Source organism: Syngnathus acus, chromosome 8, assembly GCF_901709675.1.
Source record: "Syngnathus acus chromosome 8, fSynAcu1.2, whole genome shotgun sequence".
NCBI lineage: Eukaryota > Metazoa > Chordata > Actinopteri > Syngnathiformes > Syngnathidae > Syngnathus > Syngnathus acus.
The window spans coordinates 6,489,441-6,503,781 of NC_051093.1; the positions used below are offsets into that span (position 1 = coordinate 6,489,441).

At 41.4% G+C, this 14,341-nt stretch overlaps 1 protein-coding gene across 4 annotated transcripts; it reads right to left on the minus strand.

Annotated features, from left to right (window-relative positions):
- Positions 1-1,442: 1,442 nt before the first annotated feature.
- LOC119125719 (E3 ubiquitin-protein ligase RBBP6-like) lies at positions 1,443-12,319 on the minus strand. 4 transcript variants are annotated; one of them, XM_037256510.1, is made up of 19 exons: positions 11,868-12,319; positions 11,102-11,198; positions 10,738-10,786; positions 8,681-8,725; positions 8,494-8,576; positions 8,319-8,415; positions 8,087-8,226; positions 7,840-8,012; positions 7,662-7,765; positions 7,373-7,507; positions 7,212-7,264; positions 7,015-7,054; positions 6,806-6,839; positions 6,681-6,705; positions 6,307-6,606; positions 6,120-6,230; positions 4,274-5,943; positions 4,082-4,200; positions 1,443-3,753 (listed from the first exon to the last, which is right to left on the minus strand). In XM_037256510.1, the coding sequence occupies exons 1-19, from the start codon at positions 12,031-12,033 to the stop codon at positions 1,603-1,605; spliced, it is 5,592 nt and encodes a 1,863-aa protein (XP_037112405.1). In that variant the 5' UTR covers positions 12,034-12,319; the 3' UTR covers positions 1,443-1,602. The 4 variants fall into 4 exon arrangements, with proteins under 4 accessions (XP_037112405.1, XP_037112403.1, XP_037112404.1 ...); XM_037256508.1 differs by having other exon boundaries at positions 4,082-4,203; XM_037256509.1 differs by having other exon boundaries at positions 4,082-4,196; positions 4,267-5,943.
- Between the last annotated feature and the right edge of the window lie 2,022 nt (positions 12,320-14,341).

Consider the following 14,341-nt stretch of genomic DNA (forward strand, 5'->3'; position numbering starts at 1 on the left):
CGTTGCCATGGCAACCCCAGAGCAGAATCCAGAGCTTGTGCATCATTTCTACACAGTGGTGCAATGGCATACCCACACATACACACACACACTGCCTCAATTGGGTTCATTTGATTGCCACTCACATATCAGACTCCTTTTACAAGATGAGATTGGCCCTAACAGAGTATGAGCAATATTTGCCGAGAAATACTGTATGCATTCTTTTTTTACAACCTCCTTTTTTCTTATTGATTTACCTCATCATATCTTAGGTTACTTTATTTAGCGGTACCCTGCTTGTCTTTAATTTACAAAAATAATATAATTTAGATTGAATATAATTTATATTTAATTTAATATATGTATATAATGTTTATTTTTTTACATTTAATTTAATAATTAGATTTTTATACGCCACACCATCACTGAGAAAATTGAAATTAATCTGTTCTACAATGGAGACTAAAACTACGGATGTAGAACTTTTTTTCTTCTAAAAAAAATTAATTTAGGGACATTAATTCATTAATTTAATGAATCTTAAGCACAAGACTAAAAAAAAAAAGCTACGTGTCATCTCTGTGTATCCAAAGTCTGAATGCTTTTACACTAAACTGTGTACAAGTTTCATTTCAAGTATGTTTTTAGTGAGCTGAATGTGTTTTGTGTGTGTGCTTTTGCAGTCTGCTTAACTTATTCATGATGAGCGCATAGAATTACACTTTGCCCACACACAGACTTACAGGACATGCTGTTAGCATGAACTACATAATATCTATATATTGTGGCCAGGATTTGGTGTTATAAAATGTAATAAACAATAAAACATTAGAGGCAATCAAACAATTTGTGTAAGTTTGAGTGATACATACTTGTGCTCCTCTCAGCAGGTATCTTGCAAACTTCTCCAAGTTTGAAGGCTGCTTCAGATGTCATGTTTCCGCTCTGTCAACAGATTTTCAAAATGATTTGGGTCAGGGATCATCGAAGGCCACACATTTGACAATTTGGTGTGTATTTATCCGATAATTGCAAAGACAGAAGCAGATATTTGTGTCGGGCGGTTGGTGTCCCTTGCAAAGTGGTCAACTTACATTGGTCTCATTCTCGTCCACTTTAGTGAGGCTTAATAATAAATAAAATTAAAAAAAAGGTTTTCTTTTATTTTTGCAACAGTCATCAACTTCAACAAGGGGAAAAAAAACTAATTTCAACACATATGTAATTGTTTTTAATTCCAACAAAACATGGGAGGAAAAAAAAAAAAAATCCTTAGACCCGATAAGCCGCATGATTCCTTCCTAAATTAAAGCCAACAGAGATTCAATTACAAATAAATTATCACCATAAATTAACCTCACAAAATGCTTCAGCAAAATTCTCTGTGCACTATTACTCTGCGGGAGTCAAATTAAATAATCTTAGGAAATGTAACATTTGCTAGCTTCAACTTCTGCTCCATCTAAACAATAAAGTGCTTTTTTTTTTTTTTTTTTGCATTTCACTCGTGATCATCATCGGACGCCTTTCATTTAATCTTAACATAAAAAGCAGAAATTAAACTAATGTAGTCAGGCACTTTATTTTTTCTAAAAAAATCTAAAGCCAAGGCATTCTTCCTCAATGAGTGTCCTCATTTTTCTTTTTGGACTTTTTGTGTTTCCTTTCTAGTTCTTCCTGGTCTGCATCTCCGTGTTTGTCTTTCTTGTGCTTCTTTGGCCTCCTTTCATGCTCGCTCTTCTTCACGCTGCTGCCGTTGTGACTGGAGGGCTTGTCTCCTCCCGCTCGCTCCGCTTTTGCCTCGCCGTCATGACGACTTGCTTCCCTCTCGGGCTGCGTCGCCGCTTGGCCTTGTTGGCTTTCTTTTAACAGTTTCTCCATCTTGTACCGTTTCCACATCTCCTCTCTGCTCATGGGTTTTGCCTTAACAGGGGGTGTGTCTGAATGTTTGGAGGGGGGTGGTCCTCGAGGCTTGGCTTGATGCTGGTGCTTGGACGGCGAGTTGACTAAGGGCTTTGATGCCAGGCTAGACCTGCTAGACTCTTCAACTCTTCCCGAAACTTCAACTCGGGAAGGTGGAGGACTATTTCTGTTGTCCGATTTACTTTCCGTATTGTCATTATTGTGATGCTGGTAGACGTGGCGACAATCCTCCTCTGAGCTTTTTGCATCTGGTATGACATTTGGCTCATTGTGATTGGCTGAATTGTGTCCATCTACGTTGACTTCCTGTACGCTGTCCTTCTTGTCGTCCTCATGTGATGTCAAAGAGGATTGGATTGAGATTGGTAGCTCTTTTTCCGTCTCTTCTATCCTCCCCTCCTCACCTTTCCAGTTGGTCTCAAAATCTACTGGCTCGTCCGCTTCCGTCTTTCCTCCCATTTCAGTGTCCCTGCTGTCACTCTCATATTGGCCGGTAGAGGGAGCCAGAGAATAGTTTCTCTGCCTGGTTTCATCATCTGTCTGTGGCTCACCTGACCTTTGACTCTCTTGCTCAGAATCTGCCTGAGTTTCCCCATGGCCCGGTGTCACCGGTGGCACTAATGAAAGAGGTTCTAATTCCCTCTCTTCAGGTTCTTCTTCCAGTGGTGGAGGTGGCATGAATGAAAGAGGTTCTAATTCACTCTCTTTTTCAGGTTCTTCTTCTGGTGGTGGTGGCGGCATGAATGAAAGAGGTTCTAATTCACCCTCTTCTTCAGGTTCTTCTTCCGGTGGTGGAGGTGGCATGAATGAAAGAGGTTCTAATTCACCCTCTTCTTCAGGTTCTTCTTCCGGTGGTGGAGGTGGCACTACTGAAAGAGGTTCTAATTCACTCTCTTTTTCAGGTTCTTCTTCCGGTGGTGGAGGTGGCATGAATGAAAGAGGTTCTAATTCACCCTCTTCTTCAGGTTCTTCTTCCGGTGGTGGAGGTGGCACTATTGAAAGAGGTTCTAATTCACTCTCTTCAGGTTCTTCTTCCAGTGGTGGAGGTGGCACGAATGAAAGAGGTTCTAATTCACCCTCTGCAGGTTCTTCTTCCGGTGGTGGAGGTAGCACGAATGAAAGAGGTTCTAATTCACTCTCTTTTTCAGGTTCTTCTTCCGGTGGTGGAGGTGGCATGAATGAAAGAGGTTCTAATTCACCCTCTTCTTCAGGTTCTTCTTCCGGTGGTGGAGGTGGCACTATTGAAAGAGGTTCTAATTCACTCTCTTCAGGTTCTTCTTCCAGTGGTGGAGGTGGCACGAATGAAAGAGGTTCTAATTCACCCTCTGCAGGTTCTTCTTCCGGTGGTGGAGGTAGCACGAATGAAAGAGGTTCTAATTCACTCTCCTCAGGTTCTTCTTCCAGTGGTGGAGGTGGCACTAATGAAAGAGGTTCTAATTCACTCTCTTCAAGTTCTTCTTCCAGTGGTGGAGGTAGCACGAATGAAAGAGGTTCTAATTCACTCTCTTCAGGTTCTTCTTCCAGTGGTGGAGGTGCCACGAATGAAAGAGGTTCTAATTCACTCTCTTCAGGTTCTTCTTCCAGTGGTGGAGGTGCCACGAATGAAAGAGGTTCTACTTCACTCTCTTCAGGTTCTTCTTCCAGTGGTGGAGGTGGCACGAATGAAAGAGGTTCTAATTCACTCTCTTCAGGTTCTTCTTCCAGTGGTGGAGGTGGCACGAATGAAAGAGGTTCTAATTCACCCACTTCTTCAGGTTCTTCTTCCGGCGGTGGTGGTGGTGGCACGAATGAAAGAGGTTCTAATTCACCCACTTCAGGTTCCTCTTCCTCCAATTTGAAGAAAGGGGCCTAAAAAATAAAGGGAAAAAAAACTGACTTGATCATTTGTTACCTTTTTTTGCACACTTTGGGGATGTTAAAGAGGAGAACCTGTGTTAAATGGATTTACATAATTTCCGATGGGAAATACTTCCTAAGGTTCAATTTGATTTGAATCAATTTTTAAGAAAAAAAAACCAACAACCCTAACACTGTACTAGCCTTTTCCCCCCAATATATATGACGGAGGTTGCTTACAAAAAAAAAAAAATCACATCAACAAAGCTCCTCTGTGGGGAGATCATTATTTATAGTGTTCCTATAAATATTAACAGCAATGAGACTGAGAGTCACACACCTGCAGAAGCTCAATCGTGTCGTCCTGGCCATGTTTCTGTTCCTGTGGGGGTGTTGTCACCTGGATTCTCCTCTCCGGAGACTCCTCACCTCCCTTGGGGTCCACCACCAAAGTGCTGTTGTTTGCCAAAGTAAAAGCAGCATGAGGAAGATGACCCAGCATGAACTCAAATATGGATTCCTCACCTGTCACCACCGTCCGCTGTAATGTTTGGTCTTTCACTGGAGTGTGACATCATCACAGTGTCTTTGTCACTTCCGTTCTTCATCTTCACTCCCTCCATCAAGTCTTCATCTGGCTTTGACTCTTGTGGCAACTCTTCGGCAACTGACTCGTCTTGCTGTATTGCTCGCTCCTCATTTGCCAAGCTGTCGTCCTCCTCAATCTCACTCGCCCTTTCTTTTTCTCGGTCATCGTACCTCTCGCTTTCATCCTCGATGTTCTCCTCCACAATCAGACTCTCTTGTTCTCCGTCGTTACCTGTCACTCTTTCATTGTCCATCACATTTCCCATTTCATCTCCCTCAGTCTCCTTTATATTCAGTCGCTCATCCCCCTTTTCGGGTTCTGTCCAATCTTCCTCTTCTGCTGGTTGAAGTTCATGAAGCCCAGTAGCCTGCTGCTTTTCGGTAACCGGAGCTTCTCCCTCTAACTTCTCACCATCTTCTTTCGCATCACTCCTCTCTGAACAAGGCCCTTCCTGTATTTCAATTTTCTCCTCAGGTCTCTTTGCATCCAGTTTGATGTTGATGCTAATCTTCTTCTGTGGTCTCACTTTCATCCCTTCCTCCCAAATGTTTTTCAGCGGTTTCTTTTCCTCTTTCTTTGGCTCTTGCGGCTTTTCTTCGTCAACAAGCTGTGGACTTTCATCTTTGGGGATTTCGAGGGTACTGCTTTCTTTATTTTTCCCCTCGCTCTCGGATTTAGAAGCTTTAGAGACTTCAGTGTGTATGTCTTTTTCCACTTTGGAAGCCTTTTTACTGGACTTGACATTCTGACCGCTCTCCCCATCCCGCCGCTGAGAGTTTGACTCTTTTTTACATTTCTTTTTATTTTCTTGTTTCTGTTTCTCCTGTTCGTTCGATTTCAGTGGATTTTGGACAGCATCTGAGACATCACTGTGTGGGATTGAGTCACTGGCGGTATTACGACGTTTCCTTTTCTCCTTCCTTCCTGTTGCGTGTGCGGCATCAGCAGAACGAGTGTTGTCTTCTGACACCTCAAACCTTTTTATTCGTTCATTTGCTGTCGCTCCCTGAGCCCGGCCGTCCTTCGTGGCGGCGTTCTTAGATGGTGGCGAGCGAGGCGGAGGGGAACTGGAGTCGCTTGACGATCGAGACGGAGGAGAACGACCCTCGCTGGAAGATTGAGAGCGACTGGATCGACTGTCGTTGGATGACTGAGATGGAGGAGAATGGCGGCGCGTTAACGTGTTATGTTGGAAATGGTCGAACGAGTCGAAATTGTAGCTGGAGTGGTTTTCTGCTCGCCCCGCCCATATCGGATTCGGGGGAGGCGGCAGTTGGTGGTAGTGGCTGACATAACTGCTGAAATATTTATCATACCACTCTTTATATTGTCTTTTCCATTCCTCGTAGTAATCTGTATTTGGCTGTCCTTCGGCGTGTTTGGAGGAAGGCGATGAGCGTTCCTCTCGTCTCCTGGATTTGCAGCTGCCGTGAGATGACTTTTTACTGTGATGGCGTTTTTTGCGGTGATCTGACTTCGACGTAGAGCGAGGACCCTCACGGGGAGAAGATGATGAGGATGCCGTGGGCGAGTGGGACCGCTTGTAACCATAGCTGTAGGAGCGAGAGGGATTGGTGCGGGTGTGTGACACTCTGTGACGGGAGTATGGTGACCTGGTGGAAGATAGAAACAAACTCTTGATGCCCATGTTTGGAAATGCATTCTAAGCAGTAGGAATATTTCTAATGCACAAAATAAAATAAATAAATAAATAAATAATAAAAATAAAATAAAATAGCAATCTGGATCCAATATCAAGGTAAATGCATAAAATGCGTAAAAGCTCTACCTTGATCGACCATGTGATTTTGAGCGGGACCGACTGGATCTGCTCGATGAACGAGATGATTTGGACTTCGAACGAGAGGAGCGTCTGTAGGTGGATCGGGTGTCAGGAGACCTGAAGGATGCAATCATGCACAATTGAATGGAAAAAATAAAGACATCAGAATCTGCTCCATCGACATGTTCTTCACCTTTCGCTTCTGTGTCTATGATGACTGAACCATTCCCTCTGAATGTGAGGAGGGATGGAGGAGGACGAAGAGGGCATGAGGGGAGGGATGGGGGTACCCTGAGGGTTTGGGTGTGTCCAATTAGGCAGGGCCACTGGGTGTCCTGGAGGGTGACTTAGATACTGCTGACCTGCAGGCAATGAGCGAAAGTGGTGGCCGAGGAAGAGAGGCGGGGGAGCGGATGGATTGGATGATGAGGCGGGAGGGAGGGGCTGGAATTCAGCTGGAACTCCCGGAGGACAAACTGAGGGCAGGGAGGAACTGTAGGAAAGATATGAGAGTTTTGAAATTGTGGCTGGAGTTAAGCTAAACCCGCATATATTGATTTTACTGACCTGTGAATGCTGGTTGGTGCTTGAACTTTGATTTGAGGATGACAATTTTATTTTTTTACATTAGTTAACAGAGCAAATAGTTGTTGATGATATTAAGCAGTACGGGCAAAAAAACACTTCCTTACCTAAGGAGATTCTCTGCACTGAGTCATTGTGAACCTGATCAGAAACCAAAGATACATTTTGAAACAAAACATTTTTTTTTCCACAATTTAAAACAGTTTCTTGGGGTCTCACTCTCAACATATCCGAGGTATATTTTGATCAGAACGACTCTTCAGAAATAGGCATCTAACTAGAGATTTTGTCACTTAATGTGTGGAAAGAAACTCACTTGTGTCTTTGGCTCATCTTGTGCTTTTTCTTCCGCTTGCCTGTGTAAAAAGAAGACATTGTTTACAGTTGTAGGCAAGTTATATAACCAGATGGGTAAGCTAGATATGACAACAAGACCTCTTAAGTTGTTGCCAGTGAGCTCTACTATCATTTGATACTTTTTCTAGCAGTATGAATAATAATTTGGATACATACACGGAAGATTGTAGGCTGGATCCGGGACGAGCCACAGGCTCATTAACGGCAGCCTACGGGCATCGTGAGACAGGAAGAGAAAGTCAAGATGAGAGACAAATAACTTATCTCCCTGTGATCACATTGGGCAAGTTTGACTTTTATTTTTTATAAATAAAAACCTGCAGGTTGTGGGTGGACTGGTGGATCTGTTGTTGGGTGGCTACAGGAGAAGGAACAGGGTTCGGTGTTGGGGCACTGGATTTTCCCTTCAGACTTCCGGTGACGTCTTTCTCTTTTTTAAAGTTATTCACAGCCTGTGTCATAAACAAACAGTAAATGGGGAAAGAAAAACATTACAGGACTGCAGTGAAAAGTATTCTGGAAAATGTGAGAGTGTAATGATAAACATAGAATAGATTGCAAAAAAACCAAAAATCATTTCATCTCATCATCCCTCTGCGACTTTACCTGACGGAGGAATTTATTGGCTATTAACGTGTCAGGAGATACATCGGATTCGTTGCAGGTGGGACAGACGTGTCCTTCCGAGTCCAGCAAGGTTGTACGAATACCTGAACAAGGACAGAATGATGTTTCTGTCTACAGAACCGAATAATAATATTGGGTGTGCCTCTCGGATACTCACAGTCATCACAATAACTGTTTCCACAGCACGGTATGACCACCGAATCCACCAGAAGGTCATGACAGATCAGACATTGAAGCTCCTCAGGCACAGGAAGCAACTCATCCTGCGGCTCACTCTCCTCTTTGTGCAAAAAGGGATGTTTCTCTTTCTTGCCCACGGCGTACGCCTGACTGCGAAAACACACAAACAAACAATGGCTCCTTTCCTTATTACCCGACTTACAGAATTAACCAGGCACACTCACGCATCGATGGCAGGAATTGCAAAACGTCCGCAATTAGTCAACATGGCTCCTTTAATGGTGGGGTCATCCACCTCCACCAGGAAGGAACGAGGAATGCCGCTGCTCTTTTTAATCTTTGGAGGAGCGTCGAAATTCTTATCCTGTTAATGAAACACAACGAAATGCTCAGTTGACTGATCCACAAAGAAAATCCAAATACTGCAAATTTTTAAAAATCTGATCTTGCTCGTACCCCACTGGATGGACATTTCCTAATATGGTGTCCGGCGCTTCCACAGCGAAAACAGGTGTAGTTGGCGGGGAGCGCCCCAGCTATCTTTTTATTGTAACTAGAGGGACATAGGGAAATCATTGGATCACTGTGAGCATACGAAAATTAAATATTGAAGCGAAAAACGGGAACTCACGTCGTGGGGTCGTATGAGGACTGATTCATCATCACTTTGATCTTATCATCTTCTGACACGTCAGCATCTGCCAGGTTCACCATCTGCACGGAGAGGAAAAGGTTTGCGTGGCCAGAAGAGACTACACACATTTGAATAAAAAAAAAAAAAAAAAAATACTGATAGGTGAGAATGACTAAGAGCATACCCTGGAGAATAAAGGGAGGCTTTTGGAAGAACTCTTGTCATCCATCTGTTAAGAATTGAACACAAATCCAGTTCACTGAAAAAAAACTACATTGAGAGATTCAGGCCATTTCATAATGAAGAAAAAGCACAATATGTAATTATGCAAAAGTATGTGCTCGTTCGTTAAGTATCACTTTGCTCAGTGGTTAAGCACATTTTCATGGGTGGGGGAAAAAAAAAAAACATTACCATAGTCTTCTTCTGCTACTGCACATGTTGCTATCCTGAAAGCTACAAGTCTAAATTGTGGTACTTTTATATAAAAAAAAAAAAATCTCTGGTTAGACCACGTCAGTCTGGATTTCTGCCTCAACACGCGGAAGATCAAAATAAATCACAATTTAATCACCAAAGTCTATTTTTACACATTATACAATGTTACGCAAATGTATTCTGGTTTTCTTCATATTTTGTGGATTAACAGTTGTCCCATTTTTGAATAAAGCTGACTTTCAGCTTTAATGGTCACAATGGTCACATACTGGGCGACAAGCGTGGGATTTCTTTTCTAACAATCCAGTAGGACAATGGCACCCAATGACATTCCACCCAAAAGCTGAGTGTCCATCATTGGATAGCCCACAGTCACATGACCTGCGTATTTGCTGAGTAGCCACCAACACAAAAAAATAACTTGAAACAAGCAGAGACGATAACAAAACAGTCGACATTATGTATTGATATTATTAATCTATAAGTCCCATTGCGTCATCTGCAACATTTTCTGAAACATCAGATAGTTGAAGCTAATTGGAACAATTGACATCATGAACTGAATTGAAATCAAACACATCATACATTGGGCAGCTTCATCAGAACACCTTTATTTGAAGAAAAAACAGAGGAAGCTTTCTAGCGTCCAAATGGAATCAATGCTAAGGAGAGAAGGCAGACACTTCTCCTACTGAGAAATCAGAGAGAAAAATCAAGTCAGGTCAGTAAACAAGTAAAAGCTTGATAAGAAGCATTTAGTGTTACTGTTGGACTGAATTGCGTAACGCGAGTCTGTTATTTGTTGTCTCTATTATTGAGCAATCAAAACCTTGGTTGAGAAGACTGACTAAAAATCTTAAAACCACTTATTTCAACATAGAGAAGGAATAATCTTGTGAATTTTATTTTTTGTTAAATCCCAAAAGATTTTGGTAAGAGATTTTGTGCGCGGAATAATCCTGTGAATTCTAGTTTTTGTTAAATCCCAAAAGAGTTTGGTAAGAGATTGTGCGCGGAGGCAAAAAAAAAAAAAAGCATTTGTGCTACCTTTGAAATATGACATTACATTATTTCTAGTATCAAAGTCAAAGTCAGTAGTATGTGTCTCTCTTCTACATAGAGTATAAGAGTTTGATATTAATCTAAAATTGCCTTGCAGCTTTGGAAGTGAGCCTGCTGGCTGACGCCAGATGCAGCACGGTGAAGCAACAGTTGGCTTTTTTTTTTTTTTTATCAGCCACCAAAAATTGCCTGCCTGATAATGTTTTGACCCGCCCAGTCTGCACTTAGCACTCCCTTCATACTGAGCTAGCCTGAAAACACTGACACTTGACTTATACGAGTAAAAATACGAGACTAATATGACAATATCTTTTTATGATGATATCAGAGTTTGTGTGCATGTGTTTGTTTTTTTGATTGCAAATAATACCCGTGCAGCATTGTGCCTTTGGTTGACTATCGGGCAAGTTGAAGTAAATACTCCCGCTGCTGCAATTTCACATGTGGAAATGCAAACCAAAGATAAGACTGTTGTGCAAATAAGGGAGCATCTATTTGAGCTTTGGCATTAATTTATGTCAATGAATCAGCAATTAAAGGAGGCTCTGGATCTACTCTATTATATTATTATTATTATTATTATATCTTACTTGGTTCTCAGGCAAGCAGGTCCTTTGAGTTCACAAACGTTCATAATGTAGCTAAAGGACTCAAATCTGAAAGACCTTTACATAACATTTTACTTGCAAAAATAACCGTTTGATCATTAGGTTTGGTGTGTGTGGTGGTTTGGTTACGTACTGCTTTGACGACTCCAGAGGCAAAGAAGCCACGGGCATCTGAACGCTCACTAAAACATGAAAAAACAAAAATATTGACTACAGTTGATGATTTGATGTTACTCTGAAAACACATTGTTGGATGACTTCCCTTTCCTTGCACCACTTGGTTACACATTAACACTGAAATCCCTTAGTTATGTAAATTATTGTTCCACTGAGGCCTTTTACTACTGTCCAAGCAGGCACAAAACAAAGTTAAGTTCACTTTACTAAACCTGCCTTCATCTATTTGTTTGAGGAGCATACGACCAATGTAAACAATCACTAAACAAGTGCTATTAAAAGCAGGATTGAATGTATTTCAAAGAACTGTTGACACTTACATGTTTTTCGTTTTTTTGTGAGCGACTCTGATGTTTGGGACCCTCCTGACAATCACCGAAGAGCCTTTGGGGATAAGCCCTTCCTCGTCTGTATACTCTGAGGGAATAAAAGAAAGGCTTTAGAGAAGTTGCAGGATTAATTTGCCCTAAACTTCTTTTTGTGTTTGTCTCAGACACTCACGCTTCAGTTTACAGTGTCGAGTTTGTTTTAAACCTTGCTAATTCTGATGAGATTAGGATTTATTTTGACTTGTAACATTACAATTGACCACTGGGGTTGTTATATTTCCCATCTACATGGATTGCTCCACCATTTGTGTTCAAATGTCTGTTGCTTAACATAGCGACACTGATGCTAGCCTGTCAATAGCATTTCCTATTGTGTATAAGCATTAAGCAAACAGACGTGATTGCAAAACTAAATAGTGACCGCTGTATTCCCACAGAGCGAGTAAAACAGCGCAGCCATTAAATGATGGGGAAACATGGTTGCTGTGCACAGTTCATTTCTTCTTCTGTTTTGCTATCAAGATGTCAAACATCGGCCCTTTGAGGATTACAAATTCTAACAGATCGCAGATTTCTTTTTGCCTTTGATTCAACACAAAGACTATCTTGGAGATTTTGAACGCACCACTGATTTAGACCCACGAGGCAGCTGGCAACGCTGGACCACGTGTTTTCTCACCAACATTCAAGTTTCCAAAAAATCTATTAGACAACAAATCACACATTCGCACATCGACACCTGTAAATGTCACATTACCTTCTTTGGTTTGCGCATTGGTTATCTGCAGGTCGCAATCACCGGCTCGTAGCTTCTCCCTGCCCATGATCCGCTCCTTCAGATCCATCAGCGTGATGTGCGGGCCATCAAACACCACCGTGGAGTAGCTGAGTTTGGAGGAGAATTTATAATGTATATGAGTCATGTTGGTACTAAGCAGACAGGACGCGTGCTCGTATATTAGCTTAGCTAGCTTTAGCTAACAAGTGTCTGGCAAAGTAGACACTAAAACATATGTCATCTCTCAAGGCCTGGTAGAACCACAGCAGGTAGTTAAGTCGAAGCCGAGTCAGTCGCTTTCGAGTCCAATTTGTGCTTTCATCGCACTAAATGTGGCTTTCGGCACAAGTTTCTCGCTGACAGGAACTACGAGCTGTTTCCACAAGCGACGGCTCGTCAGCAAAGAGCCGGTTGATGCTGCGTTCAAGTGCTCCTGAACACGTAGGCGTTGTAATGAACGTTCTTCTCTGATAAGGTGTTGATGAAAGACTTGTTCGAAATCGTTTGCTTAATCATGAATATTCTAAAGACATATCAATTCTTATTTTTCTTTTCAAAATAATTAAAAGATTAAATAGTGGTTGGTTGTTCATGCAAGAAACAGTGAACACATCGTGATCATTCATTTAAAATAGCAAACCAAGATATATTTCTTTCAAGTTTTTAATAAAAACACAAATATATATATATATTAGTTATATATTACACACCCATCATGACATAGATTATGACGTTAGAGGGTTATGCCCACACATGACTTTAAACATTGTGAATATCCCTATGGACCTGAACGCAGCACAATGTTTCGTTCAGTGGGAGCACCTGTTTGAGCTAGAGCTGTCATTTAAAGTTGGTACTAATTCTATAATAATAATAATAATAATAATGATAATAATAATAATAATAATAATAACCCATTAGAATAAGCACCCCCCATTTAAAAACGGTGAACCCTAGACATCAACTGACCTTTTCTGGGTCTTCTTGGGGGTTTCCAACTCAATGCATGCGCGCAGGGTATACTTTCACGGGATACATACTTTGGCATTTGTTTAGGTTTGTTTATGCAATCGATTTCCTTTGTCCATATTAATAATTGGAAATTGCATTTATCTTTTTCATTATTATTATTATTATTATTATTATTATTATTATAAAGGTCTCAAAATACCCTCCACTCTCCAAAAAAATATAAACTTGCCAATTTTGTATTTTCAACATCAAAATGTAAATATTGCCCGACGTTTTATCGTTACATTTTTAGTTGACTTCAGTGCATTTTAAATCATCCTCTGGAGGGAGACAAAACATTATTTATCGTGTGCCCATGTGAGTTATTCTGCACTGCAGTGACTGTGTCTAGGATGAGGTCCATTTTTAGGCCCTGAGCCAAGATAAAACATTGCTCCAATGCGTCTGATCTCTGTCTTTCCAATAAAATCCTTTAAAAAAAATAAACATTGTTTTGACTGTTGTTATTGGAAACAGCACCTATTCTAATGCACTATTTGAAGATGGACAATTATGTTGCTGGGGTTAATTTGCTGCATCCGGAACAGTATTTCTTAAATCTGTGCAGGGTAAAATGAAACCTATTCTTGGGCAAAACATGCAACCCAGTGTCACTCAGGCATAGATCATGTGTCTTCCAACAGGATGAAGACATCCTAATGCCCAATCTAATGACTCCCATTTGGCACTGCACCACTGCTCTGCACTGATCTGCATTGCTTAATTAAAACAAAATATGTCCGGTCCTTACACCAACAAATGAGAGAATAACTTTGGAATGAACCCTGTGCACCTGCTTAAAGGTCCATTGAGCACCGACTATTGACAAGCATATTGCTAGCAAACTAGAGGACAGTGTGTTACTGGGGGATCTGTGAGGTGATTGGTTGGATTTAGCTCAAAACACAGATGGATGGAGATCAATTGGAAAGAGAGAGAGGTTTGAGAAAGTGTTTTGCACACAACTCTGTTTCTCTCTTTCTCTCCTGCTTGCTCCGCTCCGGGGAGGGATTTGCCCCTATCTTGGCTGGCTTAGCACATCATTGTGAAAGCAGTGGGAGGATGGAGAGATGCAGCAGGAGAACGAGGAAGAGAGGATGAAGGGGAAACAGCTGCTGCCTTTAAACTCGTGTTCTTCATACGATACACGACATGACTCAGCCATCAAAAGAGTGCATGTGTGTCTGCGCTTATGCGTATGCATAAATCAAGGACGGCATGGAGAAGATATTGTTTTTTTCTCGAGACTAGAATCAAAATTAATAAAAGCATTTTCTTGATGTCATCTGCGTATGTTGAAATGAATTGAGGAGCTTCATTTAGACAAAATAATGATTTGCTGCTACCTTGCAACATATTTCAACAAGAAACTATGTCAAACTGAATCAAGCTTAATTTACACAAAAGTAATTTTGGTTTCATCCTAGTGCCAAGGAACTATG

What these genes read in the sequence shown, in the direction of transcription:
- LOC119125719 (XM_037256507.1), bottom strand. Translation starts at nt 12,033, where the DNA reads ATGACTCATATACATTATAAATTCTCCTCCAAACTCAGCTACTCCACG. An exon ending in AGTCCACCCACAACCTGCAG is followed by an intron (nt 7,265 to 7,372) that starts GTTTTTATTTAT and finishes CGATGCCCGTAG; the next exon opens with GCTGCCGTTAATGAGCCTGT. An exon ending in CATAGACACAGAAGCGAAAG is followed by an intron (nt 6,231 to 6,306) that starts GTGAAGAACATG and finishes TGCATCCTTCAG; the next exon opens with GTCTCCTGACACCCGATCCA.